General features: G+C 44.0%; 1 protein-coding gene across 2 annotated transcripts in view; it reads left to right on the top strand.

The window, feature by feature from the left end:
• The window catches only part of LOC139536245 (plexin-A1-like), a 416,804-nt gene that overhangs the window by 157,547 nt on the left and 234,168 nt on the right, over positions 1–25,089 (top strand). The window contains exon 4 of one of the 2 annotated variants that reach the window (XM_071336602.1): positions 24,904–25,044. In XM_071336602.1, the coding sequence (XP_071192703.1) occupies positions 24,904–25,044 (141 nt within the window). Of the gene's footprint in view, positions 1–9,102; positions 9,594–24,903; positions 25,045–25,089 lie in introns of those variants that run through there. The other variant, XM_071336603.1, reaches the window with a different exon arrangement.

Below are 25,089 nucleotides of genomic sequence, written 5' to 3'. Positions count from 1 at the left end.
AATCTGTTCAGAGTGGGAAGGTTCACCTGGGGAAGTCTGGATGGATGGGCTAAAGAGAATACTCTGACCCTTTTTCACGCTTGGAGATCATATATTAACGGTCATTTGGAGCAATTACCCTCCACTTTGTATGTGCGTGTGTGTGTGTGTGTGTGTGTGTGTGTGTTTGGAGAAGTATGTGTATGTTACTATATATGGATGCACGCAGACGGACACACGAACACACACGTTTGCCATTATTACGTCCTCATTAATAGACCTAGTTAACCCATAAGACCCCTTGAAGTATTTAAGAAATATAGTCTGCCACACAGACGGACTACTATTATTAGCCCAGTGACTAACAGATTCACTACATGGAGTAACATGTAGTCCCCATGTATTTAACCCCTTATTTTTTGGCACTAAACAGTCTAAGCCCTGTCGAAGCCGGTGGAGGGGGGGGGGTTACTAAGCTATATGGAAGGTCATACCAAGGATCATTTTGCTATTTGATTTGGATTTTAAGACCCCTCAAAGTGTAAAAAAAAAAATAACATTCCATAAAAAAAAAAAACATGTTATATGCCCTTACTGCTATTAGCCCATACAAACACATTGAATAACATATTCACTACATGAAACAACAAACAGCCCCCCCCCCCCCCCCTCTCTCTGTGGGCATCCTAGAGCAAAACCTTTCCACAGAGGCGTCATATTTGACCGACCGCCTTGATTCAGTCTTATGTAGCAAAATTTGAAATTGTGTTTTTTACATTGGATAAAAACAGAGGTACAGAGCTAGAAAATGGTATATCATACATTGCATTTGAGGTACAATGGAAAAGTAATTCTGCTTTGAAAGTCGATAAACTTGTAACCTCACTTTTGAGAAAATGGCTTTTGAATGTTTTGGTACCTACTGGAGAGCTCTTCTTTGTCTACACCCATTCAGCATCGTTCACACCCTCTTAAACTGTAACCCCAACCATCTCTTTAGGGGTTAATCCGAACGTTCTGTCCTAACAACCGTCAAGCACCCAAGCTAACTGGCTAGCTTGCTAGCTACTTCCAGACACAAATGAGAGAACAGCTCACTAACCATTTTACTCGCCCTAGCAGAGCTGGTTAGGCTGTTTTTATGTTATCCAGAGCGTTGGTGACTAACTGTTCTGCTGGCAGCAATTTACGTATTTTTGCCAAAGTTTACTGACACCGGCCATATTCAACGGGTGTTGAGTGTTTGTAAATGTGTCAGTTATTCTGCGTTCTGGCACACTCAGATGAAAGTGCTCTGAAATCGGAGTAGATAGCCATCGCGAATTAACCAGCTACGTCTATCAACAGTTGTCACAGTGACATTCTATTGAAATGGTTACTTGCATAGTGGAGTCTTTTGTTAAGACATGTAGCTAGCTAGGTAAACAATGAACCATAATCCCAACTCATGACGTTACTACCCTGCATGAGTCTGCATATAGCTAACCAACCAGGTTCAATGTTAGCTAGCTAACATTAGGCTATAGCTAACATTAGGCTATAACTAGTGAAGCAAATGGCTCTGAGATACAAATAATAAGTAACATTAGCTAGCGAGCCAGCCGGCTAACGTTAGCTAGCTAGACTATCTTACCCGTATACATCATGGATGGACGCTTCTCCCTGTCACAGATGCCATGGTTGACCTTAGCTTGAAGATGCAATCTGGAAACAGGTGTTTTCTCCATCTCCTTATCTATCATACTCTAATTCCACTGATTTCAAAACTCAGTACTCCAGAAAGTGGAGAGCAACACTTCTGCAGTTCTACTTCGTGATACATTTTTTTTTTAGCCACGTAAGACACGATTACCTACACATACTGACCAGCTAAAATAGACAGAAGCGTGCTATATGGCAGACCAATCCAAACTAATCTCTCGGCATGTCCAACCCACTCATTATCTCAGCCAATCACGGCTAGCGGGAGGATTGCTGTCTTTTTATGGGGCTAAACCAACTAGGCTCGCAATTAATTTTTTTTTTTTTCTTATTTACAGATGGCATACAAGTCTGTTATTAAGGCACATGAAAGTTCACGTTTTATCAAAATCTAAATAAAATACATTCAAATGGCTCTCCTGTGAAATAGTGACCCGCGATATATGCCTAGTTTCCTGAAACGGGTCCCATATTAGTGTGTAGCCCAAACTGTTTGGACACTACAGACAGATGTTGGCAGATCGGCTGTACCGACTTCAGACGAGTCCCAAGATGGTTGTGGGAGTCTAATTTTTCCAGAGGGGTCATAATCGTTTGTAGGCCAAACCATTCGGACACTACAGACGACTTTGTGAGAAGACCAATTTTTGGGATGTCTCATCATCTGACAAACACCGCTCTAGCTCTGTCACCTTTCAACGCAGATGCGGAAGTGCTAATTTGATTTCCACCGGGGCGCGGACCTCGACCTTAGGGGGTTAAAGACCAAAATTGGCACACGTTTCTTTTTTTAATCAGTTTTACTTGAGGACCAACATGTTGACCAAGACGCCATACAGTTTGCAAATACACTTCATGTATGTGGACACCTGCTTGCCGAAAATCTCATTCCAAAATCAAGGGCGTTAATATGTAGTTGGTCCCTCTGTTGCTGCTATAACAGTCTTCACTTTTCTAGGAAGGCTTTCCACTAGATGTGGAGGGGAGGGGTGGGTTTACGGAGATCCACTAGATGTGGAGGGGAGGGGTGGGTTTACGGAGATCCACTAGATGTGGAGGGGAGGGGTGGGTTTACGGAGATCCACTAGATGTGGAGGGGAGGGGTGGGTTTACGGAGATCCACTAGATGTGGAGGGGAGGGGTGGGTTTACGGAGATCCACTAGATGTGGAGGGGAGGGGTGGGTTTACGGAGATCCACTAGATGTGGAGGGGAGGGGTGGGTTTACGGAGATCCACTAGATGTGGAGGGGAGGGGTGGGTTTACGGAGATCCACTAGATGTGGAAAGCCCTCACTCCCTGACGAAGGCCATGCAGCCGAAACGCGTCAGATTTTTAAAAACTTTGTTTCTATTGAACATGCCATACTAATAAAGGAATTTTAATTAATTATATGAAGAGTGGCTTGGTCCTCCTTTCTTTTTGATTACCAATTTACCCCTTTTACCAAAGAGCACCTTCTGTCTACCAAATGTACTATTGTGTACCTTAGTAGCGCTTCCCTTCCTGCTCTTTCTACGCTTTCCACTAGATGTTGGAACATTGCTGCGGGGACTTCGTAGTCGGCGTTCCAATTCATCCCAAACGTGTTCGACGTGGGTTGTGGTCAGGGTTCCGGGGTCTAGTGCAGGCCAGTCAAGTTCTTCTGCAACGATCTTGACAAACCATTTATTTTATGGACCTCGCTTTGTGCATGGGGGCATTGGAGATGGGTGGGATGGACTGAGAGTTGCTGAGGGGTGGGTTTATGGAGATAGGTGGGATGGACTGAGAGTATTTGAGGGGTGGGTTTATGGAGATAGGTGGGATGGACTGAGAGTATTTGAGGGGTGGGTTTATGGAGATAGGTGGGATGGACTGAGAGTATTTGAGGGGTGGGTTTATGGAGATAGGTGGGATGGACTGAGAGTATTTGAGGGGTGGGTTTATGGAGATAGGTGGGATGGACTGAGAGTAGCTGAGGGGTGGGTTTATGGAGATAGGTGGGATGGACTGAGAGTAGCTGAGGGGTGGGTTTATGGAGATAGGTGGGATGGACTGAGAGTAGCTGAGGGGTGGGTTTACGGAGATAGGTGGGATGGACTGAGAGTAGCTGAGGGGTGGGTTTATGGAGATAGGTGGGATGGACTGAGAGTAGCTGAGGGGTGGGTTTATGGAGATAGGTGGGATGGACTGAGAGTAGCTGAGGGGTGGGTTTATGGAGATAGGTGGGATGGACTGAGAGTTGCTGAGGGGTGGGTTTATGGAGATAGGTGGGATGAACTGAGAGTTGCTGAGGGGTGGGTTTATGGAGATAGGTGGGATGGACTGAGAGTAGCTGAGGGGTGGGTTTATGGAGATAGGTGGGATGGACTGAGAGTTGCTGAGGGGTGGGTTTATGGAGATAGGTGGGATGGACTGAGAGTAGCTGAGGGGTGGGTTTATGGAGATAGGTGGGATGGACTGAGAGTAGCTGAGGGGTGGGTTTACGGAGATAGATGGGATGGACTGAGAGTAGCTGAGGGGTGGTTTTACGGAGATAGGTGGGATGGACTGAGAGTAGCTGAGGGGTGGGTTTACGGATATAGGTGGGATGGACTAAGAGTTGCTGAGGGGTGGGTTTAAAAGCTCATGTTCTATAATAGTTATGACTGAAAACACTATGTATAATGTATCAGTACTATCTATCTAGATATAATGTATATCAAAGTATCAAACTACTTTATTCTTGCTCTGTAACTACTGTTAAAAAAAACATGTTTACATTCTATGTGCATAAAATGTCACAACAAAAGAACAAGCAACAATAAACGTTTTGATTTTTTTCCTCCCTTGTGCAATCGTTGACGTGAGCAGTGTGTGTGTCCGTTACTGTGTCTGTCCGTCTGTGTGTGTCCATCTGTCTATGTGTCCGCCTGTCTGTCTAACATGGTGGCATTTAGCAGATGTGTGACTGACACCCACACAGTATTATTAACATGACTTATTATGAGATAATGTATCTAAAATTATGCTGACATACACAGCAAACAAATGCTGACTGGCAGACACAGGAAGTCACATCATTGACTCCCATTTCCAAATTTTAGAACACCATCTCACATAACACATGTGAATGTCTACACCCTTGTTCAATCATTGATGTGAGCAGTGTGTTTGTGTGTGTAAGGGTATGTGTGTGTGTGTGTTTCCCTTGTGCTACTCAAGATCTCTTGTTAACACAGCATTGTCTTTAAGACCATGAGCTGAGTGGACTAAAGACATGTCAGTGTAGCTTACTGGTTCATATTGGGTCTATTTATATAGACAGTCTCCCAGACTGGAACATATTTACACTGCTTATGTAAGACGGGTGAAAAGGAAGGACAAATGAAGCAGACACACATACTCTGATGGTAATTTGGGGCTCCCAAGTGGCAAAGCGGTTTAAGGCACTGCATCTCAGTGCTAGAGGCATCACTACAGACACTGGTTCGATTCCAGGCTGTGTCACAACCGGACGTGATTGGGAGTCCCATAGGGCAGCGCACAATTGGCCCAGCGTCGTTCAGGTTTGGCCGGGGCATGCCGTCATTGTAAATCAGAATTTGTTCTGAACTGACTTGCCTAGTTAAATAAATGTTAAATAAAAAATTAAGTTATATTATTGAGGACGTAGCAATGACAAGTGTGTGTGTGTCAGTATACATTACTACATCCTCATTAATAGAACTAATTCCCATGTTGGTGGATGCTTTCGCTGTGGTTTATCTTGGTGTCGAGTGATGATCTTCCTATGGGCTCTTTATCCGTCCATGCTATCACTCTTGCTATCACCTCTTACATAAGGAATCATATTAAGCTTTCTGGACTGAGCAAACATATACAGGAAAATTGACCTTTAGGTTCAGGTGGGCTCAAATTTCTTATTTAGAATTCCTTATCTCTCTGTTTCGCTGTCTCCCGTTCTCCCTGTTTATCTCTCACGCTTTCACACTCTCTCTGTCACACACACACACACACACACACACACACACACACACACACACACACACACACACACACACACACACACACACACACACACACACACACCGTAAATTCCATGAAGGGCTGGTTTAGGGTGATCATGTCAGGAATGTGCCTCCTCCATTGTTTTCTGTGATCCATTCCGGGGTAAATGCCAACCCAGTCAGAATCATCTGGGAAACGATACACCCCCAAACTGGCCCAGCCTACTACTGCCTACACCTTCCCTTGCTGAGTCTGCACACACCACACACGATGCGTGCATGCACATACACACACCAAGTGATTTGTTGAGCACACACACATTGTGGGTAGAATGTTGTGCACACACTTCTCCTTCACCCCCTTGGCCTTTCTCTCCTTCTATAGCGGTAACCACACCTTAAGCTAGGAGGTACGAAGAGTTAGGGCAAGAGTGTGTGTGTTTCAGAGATAATATCGTAGGTAGGTTGGTGGATGGAGGTAAATGGGTTCAGCATAGACACACAAACACATACACGCAGCACAAAGTTATAGCACACCATATAATATTACTTTACCAAAACCACATTATAAAACCCCATATAAATCCTATTGCTTTCCTCATCGTGTTACCATTTAAATGTTTTGGTTTGTATTACATTCTATATTAAAATACTATAATTTTGAGCACTAGCTTCCCATTGTAGCTTCCCATTGTATACAAAAAAACGTTATTTATAAAAAGGCTCGTAACACATTGATATTGTTGTGGTGGCTGCTGGGTGTTTTGGGTCTAAGTTAGGAAACCCACGCTGTCTAGTCTTTCTGAATCCTCTTGCCTCTAGTCAAGACAGAACACGCCTCACAAAGTTATTGACCTCTCTTTCCGTTTTGGCTGCTCTCCTTATTTTTCCCCTCCTCTCTCTCTCGCTGTCTCTCACTGTCTCTCACTGTCTCTCACTGTCTCTCGCTGTCTCTCTCTCTCTCTCGCTGTCTCTCGCTGTCTCTCACTGTCTCTCGCTGTCTCTCTCTCTCTCTCTCACTGTCTCTCGCTGTCTCTCTCTCTCTCTCTCTCCCGCTGTCTCTCTCTCTCTCTCGCTGTCTCTCACTGTCTCTCGCTGTCTCTGCTTCTCTTTTGCTGTCACTGCTTCTCTCTCGCTCTCGGTTTTCTGTGGCTGTGATTTTCGTACTGGTCGGGATTATTCTCCCGTGTTTCTGGAAGACTGGGGGAGGGAAAGATTTGTTGGAGAGTCGAGGGAGTGGGAAAGAGGGAAAGATTTATTGGGGAGTCGAGGGAGTGGGAAAGAGGGAAAAATGTATTGGGGAGTCAGGAAAGATTTTATTGGGGAGTCGAGGGAGTGGGAAAGAGGGAAAAATGCATTGGGGAGTCGGGGAAATATTTATTGGGGAGTGGGAAAGAGGGAAAGATTTATTGGGTAGTCGAGGGAGTGGGAATGAGGGAAAAATTTATTGGGGAGTGGAAAAGAGGGAAAGATTTATTGGGTAGTCGAGGGAGTGGGAATGAGGGAAAAATGTATTGGGGAGTCAAGGGAGTGAATGAGAGCAAAACAAAGAGAGAAGGGAAGAAAGTGGCATGGAGGGGAGAAAAGACTGAGCAGGGAGAGAAGGGAAGAAAGCGGCATGGAGGGGAGAAAAGACTGAGCAGGGAGAGAAGGGAAGAAAGCGGCATGGAGGGGAGAAAAGACTGAGCAGGGAGAGAAGGGAAGAAAGCGGCATGGAGGGGAGAGAAGACTGAGCAGGGAGAGAGAGTTGGTTTTGGAATGAGCTGTGGTTTTGGAATGGCTTGGCCCACTTGGGGTTGACTTGGTATGGTCTGGTGACAGAGTTGATCAAAACAAGAGTACAACGCTGAGCACACAACACATGCAGTGGTAAACAATGTTGGATTCTTCTCCCGTTCCTTTTTCCTCCTGTTCCTCTTCTCTTCTTTTTCAGTCCACCCTTCTGATTTTCCTCTGCATCCATCACAATTCCTGGGAAAAGTGTGTATGCCATTCTGCTTCTCTTAGAGCTATTAGGCACAACAGTGGCCATGTAATCACCACACACCCCACTCACTGAGGAAGCCACAGAGAGTACACCCCATTGAGATACATTAATTATATGTACTTCTATAGCAGCCCCTCAGTTAATACTGATCTAGATTGTACCAATCTTACTCTATGCTCCCATCCAGAAACACTTGTTTATGAATGTGTCATTACTGATCTAGGTAATATCCATTCCAGTCTATTTTAATATATTTCTATTCATTGCCTATGGAAAGTGTGTGGGCTAGACATTCATGAATCCAATAACACACTTAGCGAGTGGTGCTACTGTGTTGTCTTTTGTGTGTGTTCTCTCTAACGGTGCCAATGTAACTAGTGGTGTATCATCTGTCGCCCCTCGATGCCTCTGCGGCTCTGCCCAATCTATGGTTTCGCTTTCCTGACTCTGATAAGGCCACATAGCCTAGATGGCGTTTAGTCTAGCATCCAGACCAGCTAGCATAGCCCCCACTGGTTCTCTATGGTAGCCCAGCCAGCCTAGCTGCTAGCATAGCATCCACATGATAATGGCGTCGGAGCTGATGGCTGGCGTTTTACGGTCCCCTAACCGATTGTGCTATTGTGTGTTTTTTCGCGTTATTTGTAACTTACTTTGTACATAGTGTTTCTGCCACTGTTTCTTATTACCAAAAATAGCTTCTAGATTACTCACCTTGTACTGGAAGAAGATTTTTTCTTTAATGACGCGAAAGGATTTACTTCAGACACCCGACAAGGCCCTCATCCCCGTAATTCTCAGGAGAAAGAGTTATTGCTATCGGGGACGTAGGTCGGGGTGCTTTGTAAGGATCCGACGTGGAGTGGGTAATCTGCCTTTAACATCGGTCCTAATAGCCAACGTACAATCATTGGATAATAAAATAGACAAACTACGATCATGTATATCCTACCAATGGGACATTAAAAAGAGTAATATCTTATGTTTCACCGAGTCGTGGCTGAACGATGACATGAATAACATACAGCTGGCGGGGTTTACGCTGCATCGGCAAGCTAGAACAGCCGCCTCCGGTAAGACCAGGGGTGAGGGTCTATGTATATTTGTAAACAACAGCTGGTGCGCAAAATCTAATTAAGTCTTGAGGTTTTGCTCGCCTGAGGTAAAGCTGTAGACCACACCATTTACCACTCTTTACAAGAGTGTTTACGTCTATATTCTTCGTAGCTGTCCGTGTACCACCACAAACCAATGCTGGCACTAAGACCGCGGTCAATGAGCTGTATACGGCCATAAGCAAACAGGAAAACACTCATCCAGAGGCGGCGCTCCTAGTGGCCGGGGACTTTAATGCAGGGAAACTTAAATCCATTTTACCTAATTTCTAGCAGCATGTTAAATGTGCAATGTTACGGATACAGGTATCCTGTAAGTGTATTTCCTTTCTCTCCTTCTCCCCTCACAGGTGGCAATCATCATTCCCCAATCAGAAGACACATCTCCTCCTGTTTCCATTAGCCAATCACATCTCCTTTCCCTTGGTTTAAAAACCCATTCAGTTATTTTCTCTGGAGCTCAATCTCTCTGTCATGCCATCTCTCTGTTGATCTCTCATTTGTTTTAGCAACTACATGTCATTTTGTCCGTTATCCTGTGAGTATTGTTTTTGTTATGGTGTTTGACTGTTTATTTGATGGTGGGAAAAGGGGGTACCAAGACAAGTTGCCCATGGGCATACACTACCCGTAGGAATACTTTGTCTAAGAACACTAGTTCGAACTGGGCGGACCACCCTCTGTATTTTTGGTTAGTTAGCTAGCTATTGTTGAAGCAGGTAGACAAGCTTAGGGGTGTTTTTGAATGCTTATTATTTCTTTCCTTGGGTCCAGCTCTGCCCCTTTTCTTTGCTCCCCATTACCGTGTGTTTACAAATAAACCATGAGTGTTTGACGGTAATTTAGTTGTCTGTGGTTTTTTGTTCTCACTGTTACGTTTTCACTATTATACTTTGCATGAGTTATGTTACGGGTCTCGTTACCATCCCGTAAAAAACTCTAGACCACCTTTACTCCACACACAGAGATGCGTACAAAGCTCTCCCTCGCCCTCCATTTGGCAAATCTGACCATAATTATATCCTCCTGATTACTGCTTACAAGCAAAAACTAAAGCAGGAAGCACAAGTGACTCGGTCAATAAAAAAGTGGTCAGATGAAGCAGATGCTAAACTACAGGACTGTTTTGCTAGCACAGACTGGAATATGCTCTGGGATTCTTCTGATGGCATTGAGGAGTACACCAATCAGTCAATGGCTTCATCAATAAATGTATCGATGACGTCGTCCCCACAGTGACTGTACGTACATACCCCAACCAGAAGCCATGGATTACAGGCAACATCCGCACTGAGCTAAAGGTTAGAGCAGCCGCTTTCAAGGAGCGGGACTCCAACCCAGAAGCATATAAGAAATCCCGCTATGCCCTCCGATGAACCATCAAACAGGCAAAGCATCAATACAGGACTAAGATCGAATCGTACTACACCGGCTCTGATGCTCGTTGGATGTGGCAGGGCTTGCAAACGATTACAGACTACAAAGGGAAGCACAGCTGAGAGCTGACTAGTGACACGAGCCTACCAGACAAGCTACATTACTTATTTGCTCGCTTCGAGGCAAGTAACACTGCAACATGCATGAGAGCACCAGCTGTTCCGGACGACTGTGTGATCATGCTCTCCACAGCAGATGTGAATAAGACCTTTAAACAAGTCAACATTCACAAGGCCGCGGGGCCAGACTGATTACCAGGACGTGTACTACGAGCGTGCGCTGACCTACTGGCAAGTGTCTTCACTGACATTTTCAACCTCTCCCTTTCGGAGTCTGTAATACCAACATGTTTCAAGCAGACCACCATTATCCTTGTGACCAATAACACTAAGGTAACCTGCCTAAATGACTACTGACTCGTAGCGCTCACGTCTGTAGTGCTTTGAAAGGCTGGTCATGGCTCACATCTACACCATTATCCCAGAAACTCTAGACCCACTCCAATTTGCATACCACCCCAACAGATCCACAGATGATGCAGTCTCTATTGCACTCCACACTGCCTTTCACACCTGGACAAAAGGAACACCTATGTGAGAATGCAATTCATAGACTACAGCTCAGCTTTCGACACCATAGTGCCCTCAAAGCTCATCACTAAGCTAAGGACCCTGGGACTGAATGCCTCCCTCTGCAACTGGATCCTGGACTTCCTGACGTGCCGCCCCCAGGTGGTAAGGGTAGGTAACACATTCGCCATGCTGATCCTCAACACTTGGGCACCTCAGGGGTGCGTGCTTAGGAGGGGTGCGTGCTCTGTCCCCTCATCACTCATGACTGCATGGCCAGGCACATCTCCAACACCATTAGGTTTGTTGATGAGACAACAGTGGTAGGCCTGATCACCGACAATGATGAGACAGCCTATAGGGAGGAGGTCAGAGACCTGGCCGTGTGGTGCCAGAATAACATCCTCTCCCTCAACGTGATCAAGACAAAGGAGAGGATTGTAGACTACAGGAAAATGAGGACCGAGCACACCCCCATTCTCATCGACAAGGCTGTAGTGGAGTTGGTTGAGAGCTTCAAGTTCCTTGGCGTCCACATCACCAACAAACTATTATGGTGCAAACAAACCAAGACAGTCGTGAAGAGGGCACAACAAAGCCTATTCCTCCTCAGGAGACTGAACAGATTTGGCATGGGTCTTCAGATCCTCACAAGGTTCTACAGCTGTACCGTCTAAAGCAGGGGTGGGCAATTCCAGTGCTCAGGGGCCTGATTCAGTTTTGCCCCAGCTAACACACCTGACTCCAATAATCACCTAATCATGAACTTCAGTTTAAATTGCAATTTGATTAATCAGCTGTGTTTGCTAGGGATGGAGAAAAAGTGTGACACCAATCAGGCCCCCGAGGACTGGAGTTGCCCACTCCTGATCTAGAGCATCCTGACTGGTTGCATCACTGCATGGTATGGCAACTGCTCGGCCTCTGACCGCAAGGCACAACAGAGGGTAGTGCATCACTGGGGCCAAGCTTCCTGCCATCCAGGACCTCTATACCAGGCAATGTCAAAAAAAGGCTCTAAAAATAGACTCCAGACTCCAGACACCCTAGTCACAGACTGTTCTCTCTGCTTCCACACGGCAAGCGGTACCGTAGCGCCAAGTGTAGGTCCAAAAGGCTTCTTAACAGCTTTTACCCCCAAGCCATAAGACTCCTGAACAGCTAATCAAATGGCTACCCAGACTATTTGCATTGCCCCCCCCCCCTCTACTGCTGATACTCTCTGTTTCTTATCTATGCACTTTAACTCTACCTACATGTACATATTACCTCGACTGACCTGTGCCCCCGCACATTGACTCTGTACCGGTACCCCCTGTATATATCTTTGCTATTGTTATTTTACTGCTGCTCTTTAATTACTTGTTACTTTTATTTGTAATTTTTTACTTTTCTTTTTTACTTAACACCTTTTTTCTTAAAGCTGCATTGTTGAGGGCTTGAAAGTAGACATTACACTGTAAGGTCTACATCTGTAGTATTCAGCGCATGTGACAAATAATATTTGATTTCTAAGCCAGTTTGCATGGCATTGCACCCATTTGCTGCTAGCATAGCACCCACCGGTGTTCTTTTTCCTTAATATTGAACGTGCACCAGTTTGGAACCTATATTCTGTCTGTGTGCTGGAATTCCTTTTGGTTGCGCTCTGAAATTATGCATTGTAAATCTTTCTATCTCTCACAATCTTTTTCTCTATCTCTTTCCATCTCTTTCCCTCACCTCTCTCTCTCTCTACCTATCTCTCTCTCTCTCTCTCTCTACCCATCTCTTTCTCTCTCAATTCAACTCTCTCTCTTTCCCTGTCTGTTTGTTCTGTGTGTGTGCAGCATGCATGTCGATGATTGAGTTAGTGTGATTTAGCTATCATTGCAAGTTGAAATGCACTGCGTCGAAAGACTCACTACACATACTTAACGGCGGCGGCATTTCATTTCAGAGGGAGCAAGGGAGAGATACAAAGGAAGATGGGAAAGGGGGTTGGATAGGTGTTTACGGGGATCATGCGGAGTAAAAGCCATAATGTTGAAGGATAGTCATAATTTGCTGCCAAAACGGTTAGTATTGCCGCTTCGGCGGTGGAGAGGGCCTTGTGTGTGCACGCGCCCACCGGGATGTGCTTGTCTTGAGACAGACAGCTGACTAAACCTGAGAGATGTGAAAATGAATACGTCCAATGTGTGTGTATGTGGTGCCTTTAAGGGCCCTAGTCATGTTACTGTGGCTCCTTTAAGAGCCTGGCCCAAGCCATGTTGCTGTGGATTTGGGATTAATACTGTAGTTTTTACCCGCACCGGATGTGAAAGGCCACGGCCATATATATGAATAAAGAGATTGTGTGTGTTTGTGATCACGTGTGTGTGCGCAATCACCCTCTCCACACGGTGTTGGGTATAGATAAGAGAGGACCTTTTTGATGTACAGTGAGCACTCTGTAAAACCTTTCTCTCTCTCTTTAGACAGATGCCTAGTATAAACTATACACAGCTGAGACTCACATCAAGCAGCTATGGACTGAGTCATTGTATTACTCCCTCTCATGTTCATATCCACAAGTAAATTCCATTGAATTGAAAAGGCTTTAATGGAATGATAAGATGTTGCATTGCCAACGTAATAGTATGTTGTTTGATTGATGAAGAGTTGGTTTATGGCTGGCACAGGAGTAGCCGGACTACACATGAGAAGCCTCTGAACAAGCATGTGAGAGGAGAGAAAAGAGGATGTTGACTTTTGGTCGCTTCACAGACCTTAAGACTGTGTTTGTGTTCTCTCTTCATTGTCAGTAAAGCTCTGTGTTACGAATCCCTTTGGCCCGACAGTCTGGGGGGGATGGTAATGGGACCCGTAACACAACTCACAATAGTGAAAACGTAACAGTGAGAACAAATAACCGCGACAACTTAAATCTACCGTCAAACTCAGGGTTTATTAGTAAACACACGGTAATGGGGGGGCAGGAAAAGGGGCTGAGCTGGACCCAACTAACTAACCAAAAATACAGTGGGTGGTCCGCCCAGTTCTAACTAGTGTATTTAACAAAGTTTACCTACGGGTAGTGTATGCCCATGGGCGAACTGTCTGGTTACCCCCTTTTCCCACTATCAAAGAAACACTCAAACACCATAACAAAAAACAATACTCACAGGTAGGAACAAAGTGACATGTATCCTAAACCACACAAGAGATCTACAACATATGGCATTTACAGAGAGATTGAGCTCCACAAAGAGATTGAGGTGTTGAGAAAACAACTGACAGGGGTTTTAAACCAAGGGACTGTGATTGGGTAAGGGAAAAGGAGCAGGTGTCTTCTGATTAGCGACTAATTGATGACTGATTGGGGAATGATGATGGTCACCTGTGAGTAGGGGAGAAGGAGAGAAAAGAAATACACACAGGATACACACAGAATACTTGCATCCGTAACACTCTGTCTGTCCCACTGTTTGTGTCTGAGGTGTTTTGGCAGGATCATGGCATCTGAACTACATATTACGTGTGTGTGTGTGTGTGTGTGTGTGTACTGTTTGAGAGAAGTGGGACCGTAGAGGTTGTTCATCTGTAGTGATGCCTCTGGTCTTTAGTCTTTGCTTCTAGCCACTCAGCCATACTAAAGTGATCCTAGGTGTGTGTGTGCGCGCGTGTGTGAGAGACTTATTTCGGCCAGTAAAAGCTGCGTCACAAGCTACATTTCCTGTTAACCTACCGCTTCGATGGGGGTGGTGGCCACAAAAAAATCTGAACTCATGAGGGGCCGCAGTTGCTCACTGAGAGAAAATTAAGTTTTACAGCTAATTTGCTGCAATTCTACACATTTTGCCACAGGGTAGAGAGACATTTTTGCAGTTTTTAATATGATTTCTGAGTGAGAGTGACTAACAAAATCAATGCGACCATGATTAGGGCTACTGCAAGTTAGATAGTTGGCCTCTAGACTAACTTACCAATCTTTTTTTTGCTGAAATGGGGTAATTTAGTGATTATCAGAGAGAAACTGCTGATGCAAAAAACATATTTCAAAATTGCACCTTGTGTAGTCTACTATTCTGACTCACCAGTAAATTGAGTCCCACCCCCCTTTTGCAAGGGCTGTAATGGCTCAGTGTTCTGCCACCTCAGTGAGTGATGCGTCTACTGGAGTTCTACGAAGCTCGGAGCGAGACTGGATGCTAGTAATTCAATTGTCTTTGAGTTCATCACTTAGAGAGAGGACGTGACTGAGTGATGGTAAATGAACAGAGTTGAGAGATGGTGAAAGGGAGAGAGCGATGTGAGACAATATTTGCATTTTTTAACTATCTCCCTCTTTCCCGACCTCCTTCCCTCGCCGGTTCAGTTTCATTCCTGAAACCACTGTGTTTCCACATGGGCTGTGTTTCCACATGGGCTGTGTCCGAATGCTCTGCCGTGGCCTCCTTCCATCACCTCCCTTTCCTTGTCTCATTTCCTTGTCTCCCTTCGGGGACTGGAATTACCACCACTCTCCCATTCACTCCTTTCTTCCTCTCCTCCTTCGGTCTCCATTGTTCCTCTCAGAGCGGGACGTGCCACATCTCCACTTCATCTCCCCCCTTGTAACATCAACGGGTGGAACGTGCCTGAGCTGCTATTATGCATGGAGAGACCCAGTTATGTCAAGACTGTGCTCCAGTCAGGGGAGCAGGAGAGGGGATTGCAGGGGATTGGACAAATGTGTGTGCACAAGTGTATTAGGTGTGTGTGTGGTTTCTCTGTGGTTCCTGAACTAGCTACCTTCCCCACCTCCTGTTGTAACATCAAAGAAGTTTGGGATGCCATGCAGCTCCCGAAACGAACACATACAGAGAACCAGACTGTCAGCAGCCCCATAGCAAAGACTGAGGACACACACACACGCATACAGTCTACCAGTTGTCTCAGTAGTGTGTTGTACTGTAGGTAGGTGGTGTTTAAATATACAGGAACCTGTCAGGGAAAGCTGGGCCGCATCCTCAATGACACCCTATTCCATAAATAGTACACTCTGAACCCTTGTCAAAGTAGTGCACTACATAGGGACTTCTCTGGATGAAGGCACAATGGATGACTCATAGGCTAGAGGGAGAATTTTTGTCCAAAATGGTACCCTATATAGTGGACTACTTTTGACCTACACCCATAGGGCTCTGGTCAACAGTAGTACACTATGTATGGAATAGGGTGCCATTTAGGATGCAAGCTCAGTCACATTCATTGGCTAAAAAGGCATGTCAAATGCAGAAATTATACCTGCTGTCCATACTCCTAAAACAATTAGGTTTTAAATATTGAATGGCTAAGCGCTCACTTAAAGATAAACTGTACATTTTTCAAGGTTTTTGGAAGTTTGAATCAGATGACGGAAAGTAGACGAGAAGAGGGGACCAGTTAAGACTATTGAGGCACACCCCTAAGTCTTCTCCAATAGCGCCACAGTATGCATGTCATATGACAGGGGTGAGTTGATTTTGATGCATTCACTCTGGCAGCTTTCATTCAATACTGACAGCAGGTGCCTTATCACTCCCTCTGTGCTTATCAATATGCCAATGTCTTGTGTTTATCTAGTCCTACCATGTGTGTTTGAAGGGAGTTAACAATGAGGGTGAAGATGGGATTAATTTATAGATAGCTCAGTGTCACATACACTATTTGTAGACAGGGAGCCTCTGCCTCTCAGTATCCTTCTCTTCCTTTCTCTACAATTATCAAGTTATTTTCAATTGAAACCACTGAGCTTATGCTCCCCCTTACATATTCCCTGAAACCAACAGACACTCAAAGTCAGAAAGACACAATGGAAAAACTGTCGTGATAATTATCGACCGTCTCCTGGTTGCATGCAGGCTATTGTATCGATGGTCTCCCTGCCCTGGTAGAAACCTACACACCATGTTAAATGTGTTTCTCTCCTCACCAAAACCTTGATTATTAGATTCCCTCTGTCTGCTCAGGAGAATAGCTTGGCTTAATTCAATTAGCCAAATGTTACTTATGTTTCAAACTCACCCTTTTCCTCCCTCCCTCCTTTAGTCTCTCACCCCCCCTTGCCCTCCCATTCTCTTGCTCGCTATCTCTCTCCTTCCTTAGCTCCCTTGGTCATTTGCCTTAAAAATACCACCGTCTACATTTTAAATAAATAAAACCAGATAGACAGTGTGTAAAAAATTATAATGAACCTACATTTTTTAAATAATTTATTCTCTGAAAACTATTTTCAATATAGTTATCAGCATTATTTAGCAGATTAGGTTGATTTTGTGGTATTAACCAGTGATCTTGCCAACAACCTTCAGCAAGAATATGAGCAATATGGAGTTATTGACAATGAAAAAGGTGGGAATTGTGTCCCCTTGTCTAATTTAATTTCTACGTTTACTGTCAATATAGTATTACAAACATTTGTTAAGAATTTATTTCAGAAAAAAATGATGTGCGACGAGGAAGGGCTGTTGACATACGGTATACAGTGCATTCGGAAAATATTCAGCCCCCTTTTTCCACATTTTGTTATGTTACAGCCTTATTCTAAAATGGATTAAATACAACAAAAATCTTAATCAATCTACACAACACCCCATAATGACAAAGTGAAAACAGATTTTTAGAAATGTTTGCAAATTTATTAAAAATAAAAAACAGAAATTGCTGATTTGCGTAAGTATTCAGACCCTTTGTAATCAGATTTGAATTTGAGCTCAGGTGCATCCAGTTTCAATTGATCATCCTTGAGATGTTTCTGCAACTTGATTGGAGTCCACCTGTGTTAAATTCAATTGAATGGACATGATTTGGAAAGGCACACACCTGTCTATATACAGTCCCACAGTTGAATGTGCAGTTTGTCAGAGCAAAAACCAAGCCATGAGGTCGAAGGAATTGTCTCCGAGACACAATGTGTCGGGGCACAGAACTGGGGAAGGGTACCAAAAAAATGTATGCAGCATTGAAGGTCCCCAAGAACACAGAGGCTTCCATCATTCTTAAATGGAACAAGTTTGGAACCACCAAGACACTTCCTAGAGCTGGCCGCCCAGCCAAACTGAGCAATCGAGGTAGAAGGGCCTCGGTCAAGGACGTGACGATGGTCACTCTGACAGAGCTCTAGAGTTCCTCTGTGGAGATGGGAGAACCTTCCAGAAAGACAACCATCTCTGCCGCACTCCACCATTCAGGTCTTTATGGTAGGGGCCAGACGGAAGCCACTCTTCAGTAAAAGGCACATTGCAGCCCGCTTGGAGTTTGCCAAAAGGTACCTAAAGGACTCTGACCATGAGAAACAAGATTCTCTAGGCTGATGAAAACAAGATTGAACTCTTCGGCCTGAATGCCAAGTGTCACGTCTGAAGGAGGTATAACATCATCCCTATGGTGAAGCATCATGCTGTTGTGATTTTTTCATCGGCAGGGATTGAGAGACTAGTCAGGATCATGGGAAAGATGAACGGCACAAAGTACAAAGAGATCCTTGATGAAAACCTGCTTCAGAGCACTCATGATCTCCGACTGGGGCTAATGTTCGCCTTCCAACAGGACAACGACCCTAAGCATACAGCCAAGACAACGCAGGAGTGGCTTGGGAACAAGTCTCTGCATGTCTTTGAGTGGCCCAGCCAAAGCCAGGACTTGAACCCGATCTAACATCTCTGGAGAGACCTGAAAACAGCTGTGCAGTGACGCTCCCCATCCAATCGGACAGAGCTTGAGAGGATCTGCAGAAAAGAATGGGAGAAACTCGCTAAATACAGGTTTGCCAAGCTTGTAGCGTCATCACACCCAAGAAGACTCGAGGCTGTAATCGCTGCCAAAGGTGCTTCAGCAAAGTACTGAGTAAATGGTCAAAATACTTATGTAAATGCAATATATCAGCAATATATTAGCAACATGTTCTAAAAAACAGTTTTTGCTTTGTCATTATGATATTGTGTATAGATTGATGAGGGGAAAAAACTATTGAATCCATTTTAGAATAAGGCTGTAACGTAACAAAATGTGGAAAAAGTCAAGGGATCTGAATACTTCCCGAATGCACTGCCCCATATTTTGTTTCATCCTTATTTCTAAATTGATTAAAAAAACATCTACGTACACACAATACCCCATAATGCCAAAGTGAACAAAATGTTTTTAGAAATGTTTGCAAATTCATTGAAAATACCTAAATATCTCATTTACATAACTGTTCACACAGTCAATATTTTGTAGAAGTACTTTTGGCAGCGATTACAACTTTGAGTCTTTCAGGGTAAGTCTCTAAGAGCTTTCCACACCTGGATTATGCAACATTTGCCCATTTATTCCTTAAAACATTATTCAAGTTCTGTCAAATTGGTTGTTGATCATTGCTATACAACCATTTTCAGGTCTTGCCATAGATTTTCAAGTAGATTTAAGTCAAAACTGTAACTCCGTCACTCACGAATATTTACTGTCTTCTTGATAAGCAACTCCAGTGTAGTTTATGCCTTGTGTTTTAGGTTATTGTCCTGCTGAAAGGTGAATTTATATCCCAGTGTCTGGTGGAAAGCAGACTGAACCAGGTTTTGCTCCAGGATTTTGCCTATGCTTAGCTCCATTCCGTTTGTTTTTTATCTTGAAAAACTCACCAGTCCTTACCAATTACAAGCATACCCATAGCATGATGCAGTTACTTGAAAATATGTGATTCGATTCGGTCTTCTGTTGCAAAATTTGAAATAGTTTTTTACATTGTATAAAGTACTGTAGAGACTCAGAGCTAAAAAAAAAAAAAAAAATGTCATAGTGGTTGCTCAACAAAAAGTTTAGAGATTATGCTGCGGGTTTTAGGGGTAATTTGTGGTTTAGTACGGTGCCCTGCGTCACTGCTCCAGACCAGCACAAGGGGGAGTTAGTGCACTGATTATGCTTACTGGAAAATACTCTTTCAAAATTTATGGAAGAAGCAAGTGGAAGGGTTAAAAGACAGCATTCAGAGGTCAAGACAGCGCTGCTCTGATACAAGCACGTTGTACATCCCATGCCAGCCATGACCGGGAGACCCATGAGGCGACACGCAATTGGCCCAGCGTCTTCTGGGTTAGGGGAGTGTTTGGCCGGATGGGATGTTCTTGTCCAAAAAATAGGCACGGTGGGCTTTTGGTTTCTCTCCCTCTCCAAAATATCTCCATTTTTTAAACAAAGCAATTATTATTATTATTTTTATTAACCCTGCATTATAATTAAATAAAAGCCCCTTAGGGCAAATCTGATCTGTGAGAATAACAAAAAATGCCCCTTAGATGTTCATTTAAAATCCTTCAATCCTCTAAATGTAATTATTGGCGGAGAATCAAGTCATTGGAAAAAATATTTTTAGATATACTGTAGGTCTACCGTAGGTGACATGAGTCTCACTAGTGTTGAGTAATGTGCTGTTAAAGGTAGGTCTTATTTATTTTTATTTAACCTTTTATTTGACTTTTCCCTTCTCTCTGCACGGGGTTCTGGGCAGGAGGGTCGGGAGGGTCGGGAGGGTGGCTTCAGCTCTTGCCCGAACTCGGATCCCCGCATCTCCATGTCGCCTGGGTTGCGCCCGACCGGCTCCATCCCCCCTTTCCCCGTTAGCCACAACCGCATGGCACACTCCCTTTCCCCGTTAGGCACAGCCGCATGGCACACTCCCTTTCCCCGTCAGGCACAGCCGCATGGCACACTCCCTTTCCCCGTCAGGCACAGCCGCATGGCACACTCCCTTTCCCCGTTAGGCACAGCCGCATGGCACACTCCCCTTCCCCGTCAGGCACAGCCGCATGGCACACTCCCTTTCCCCGTCAGGCACAGCCGCATGGCACACTCCCTTTCCCCGTCAGGCACAGCCGCATGGCACACTCCCTTTCCCCGTTAGGCACAGCCGCATGGCACACTCCCTTTCCCCGTTAGGCACAGCCGCATGGCACACCCCTTTTCCCCGTTAGGCACAGCCGCATGGCACACTCCCTTTCCCCGTTAGGCACAGCCGCATGGCACACTCCCTTTCCCCGTTAGGCACAGCCGCATGGCACACTCCCTTTCCCCGTCAGACACAGCCGCATGGCACACTCCCTTTCCCCGTCAGGCACAGCCGCATGGCACACTCCCTTTCCCCGTCAGGCACAGCCGCATGGCACACTCCCTTTCCCCGTCAGGCACAGCCGCATGGCACACTCCCTTTCCCCGTCAGGCACAGCCGCATGGCACACTCCCTTTCCCCGTTAGGCACAGCCGCATGGCACACTCCCTTTCCCCGTTAGGCACAGCCGCATGGCACACTCCCTTTCCCCGTCAGGCACAGCCGCATGGCACACTCCCTTTCCCCGTTAGGCACAGCCGCATGGCACACCCCTTTTCCCCGTTAGGCACAGCCGCATGGCACACTCCCTTTCCCCGTCAGGCACAGCCGCATGGCACACTCCCTTTCCCCGTTAGGCACAGCCACATGGCACACTCCCTTTCCCCGTTAGGCACATCCGCATGGCACACTCCCTTTCCCCGTTAGGCACATCCGCATGGCACGCCCCCTTTCCCCGTTAGGTACGGCCGCATGGCACACCCCCATAAATTATTAAATAGTTAAGCGTTTGAATTTGAGAATTGTATGTGTTCAATTATTTGTGACGTTGTGTCATTTAAAGCATATTGAATTTAGAAGCAATTGATTTTGAAACAATAGTTTACCCACCCGGGGTCAACTATTTCAGAGACAAGCAGGGGTACTGGTCTTGATAAATGAATGAGATTTTTTTTTTCACTGAATCTCCATTTGGGTATTGGTTAGACTACTATTAGGGTGTGTAAATGTTATGCTCTTAATATTGTAGACGACTCCCGACCGGTCACGTTGTACAGCACCATTTTTTCCCAACGGAAGCCCTGATGGTTGAATTTTTTGTTTTTCTTGGAATAGAAACACCATAATATTAATCAAATGAATTAACTTTTTATGGCTGCAGGGGCAGTATTGAGTAGCTTGGATGAAAAGGTGCCCATTGTAAACGGCCAGCTCCTCAGTCTCAGTTGCTAATATATGCATATTATTAATAGTATTGGATAGAAAACACTCTAAAGTTTCCAAAACTGTCAAAATATTGTCTGTGAGTATAACATAACTGATATTGCAGGCGAAACCCTGAGGAAAATCCAAACAGGAAGTGGCTTCTATTTTGAAAACTCCATGTTCCATAGCCTCCCTTTGCTGGATTTAAATGGATATTAACCAGATTCCTTTTCCTATCGCTTCCTCAAGGTGTCAACAGTCTTCAGACATAGTTTCAGGCTTTTATTTTGAAAAATGAGCCAGAACGATAACATCTCAAGTGGTCGCATGAGTTTTGCTCGCGCAACAGAGTTTGGACAGCCATTGTTTATCCCTCTCCTACTGTGAAAGACATTTGCGGTTGATATATTTTTTATTTTATTTATTTTAAAAACAACCTGAGGATTGATTATAAAAAACGTTTGACATGTTTCTGTGGACATTAAGGAAACTATATGGAATTTTCGTCTGCGTTGTCGTGACCGCTCTTTCCTGTAGATTTCTGAACATAACGCACCAAACAAACTTGAGGTATTTTGGATATAATAATTATCTTTATGGAACAAAAGGAACATTTGTTGTCTAACTGGGAGTCTCGGGAGTGAAAACATCTGAAGATCATCAAAGGTAAACGATTAATTTGATTGCTTTTCTGATTTTCGTGACCGAGCTACTTGATGCTAAGTGTACTTAATGTTTTGTCGAGCGATCGATAAACTTACACAAACTCTTGGATTGCTTTCGCTGTAAAGCATCATTTCAAAATCTGACACGACAGGTGGATTAACAAAAGGCTAAGCTGTGTTTTCCTATATTGCACTTGTGATTTCATGAATTTAAATATTTTTAGTAATATTTATTGAATGTAGCGCTATGCTATTTAGCGGTTGTTGATGACACGTATCCCGTTAACGGGATTGCAGCCATAACTAAATTTCTTAAAATCAATCCCATGTACTATGTTCTTACAAAAAAAGCTTTAAAATTTTCTAATACAGCCAATATTGAAGACTGTCAAATCTCAAAGATGCCCTCTGGTGGTCAAACTAGCGCTAACTGGCATTAATGGCAACAATGGCTGACAATTCAATAACGTGCCATAGACTTCTGCGGCAGGACACAAGGTGGACACAACTTTTACAGGAGGAACCACAGCAGTTGAGGAACAATGGGAAAGTAATTCTGCTTTGAAAGTTGATAAACCTGTAAATGGCCCTCGAATGTTTTGGTACACCTACTGGAGAGCTCTTCTTTGTCTAAACCTATTCAGCACCGTTCACTCCCTCTTAAACCTTAGCCCCACCCATCTGTTTATGGATTCACATGTGAGGTCATGTACTAAACAGAGGGAATATGGTAGTGTAGTAAACAACCAAAGATTTCAAGACTAAACGTGGTGAAAGTAGTAGCCTACAATAAGGAAAAACTCAAGGTAAAAATACACTTCCTTTGCCTGTATCCTAATCTGACTTTGGTGCATGTTCTTTATTTGTCACATGCACAGGATACAGGTGTAAACGGTACAGTGAAATGATTACTTGCATATTTGTATAGTAGCAATATCAATAATAGAAAGTGTCCGGATAAAAATATTTTATAATTGTTAGATGATGCTTACCCAGACACACTTGTCTAAATTCATGGGTCATGTGAAAGAAATGCTATATCCAGCCACATCTAGCTAAGTGGACGGGTCACTATTATCTAGACATGTATACATGTTTATGAAATACAATAGGTGGCCGTAATCACCCCCAGACACACCAGGCTAACTTGATGGGTCATGTAATCCTCTGCTGAATTGGAGTCTTTTGTTTAGACATGTAGTTAGCTAGCTAAACAATGAACCATAATCCCAACCAATACTACTACAATACGAACACATTGTCATAGCTAGCCACCATGCATGAAATACTGTAGTATGAATCTGCAGGTAGCTAAAGCTAACCAACTATGTTCAATGTTAGCTAGCTAGCTAACATTAGGCTATAACTAGCAATGCACATATTTTTCAGTTTTGTTTGTACAGCTTGTTTGGCCCGTTGCATCAAGTCACTCTGGTTCACACTGACCGTGTGCAGAAAGTAGTCCATCACAACTTTTTCCCAGTGATCATTGTCAATAGCGCCTGCTAAATTCAGGGCAGCGTTGTTGTTGAGCAGTAGCATCACTTTTGAAGTTCTCCATGGCTTAAAAAAAAGCTATTTAAAAAAAAAAGCAGCGATAGAAAGAGTTATCTACGCATACTAAGCAGCTCATGTTATAGACAGAAGCATAATACATGGCAGACCAATCCGAACTCATGTGTTTGAAATTCACTGCTTGACTGTGGGACCTTACAGGTACTTGTATGTGTGGGGTACAGAGATGAGGTAGTCATTCAAAAACACTATTATTGCACTATTATTTATTCCTGAATATATTTAGGCTTGCCATAACAAAGGGGTTGGATATGTATTGACTTAAGACATTTCAACTTTCCATTTTGATTAATTTCTTTAAAAATTTTTTTTTGAAAAAACATAATATCACTTTGACATTATGCAGTATTATGTGTAGGCCAGTGACCAACATTTTGGACAATTTCATCCATTTTAAATTCAGGCTGTAACTTAACAAAATGTGGAACAAGTCAAGGGGTGTGAATACTTTTCTATTTATGACATTTTGGCCTTACCCAGGCCTTCTTTTACAATGACAAAATGTATGATACAAATGTCAATTATATGTCAACCATCCTTCCTCCAAAGGACCATTCTATGGATTACATTTTGTAAAATTCCCCAAAATCATGATCTTTCTTTGTCTGGGTTTGGTGAGGAATCACTCCTGTCCATATATAACCTCTGGTATAGTGTAGTTATCAAAAGTGATACACTTTTAACAAATCACAAAGGACCATAGATCTCCTATAGGGGCATATATTTGACTTTTGTTCTCACAATAATCCATCCCCATCTGTCTTTTATCCAAAGCAACGTATAGTTCAGTGAGTGCATACATTTTATGTGACCCTAGTGGGAATTCATCTTTGGGGTTGCACGAGCAAAACTACCCAACTGAGCAACACAGGACAAGTATGTAACCTACCATCTTTCTGTGTCTCTGTGTAGATCCTGGTTAACTCAGTAAGTCCCACACATCCTGCTCTGCTCTATGAGAACCTGGTTGTGAGTGATGGCTTCAGCGCCATCCTCCGAGACCTGCTCTTCTCTCCTGACCTCCAACACATCTACACACTCTCCGACAAACAGGTAAGACAGATGCACACAGGCATGCACATTGGCACAAAAGCATGC

The sequence above is a fragment of the Salvelinus alpinus genome, chromosome 12 (genome assembly GCF_045679555.1).
Source record: "Salvelinus alpinus chromosome 12, SLU_Salpinus.1, whole genome shotgun sequence".
Classification (NCBI taxonomy): Eukaryota; Metazoa; Chordata; class Actinopteri; order Salmoniformes; family Salmonidae; genus Salvelinus; species Salvelinus alpinus.
Note: the sequence above shows the minus strand (reverse complement) of the source record. Positions and strands in the feature narration are given on the sequence as shown.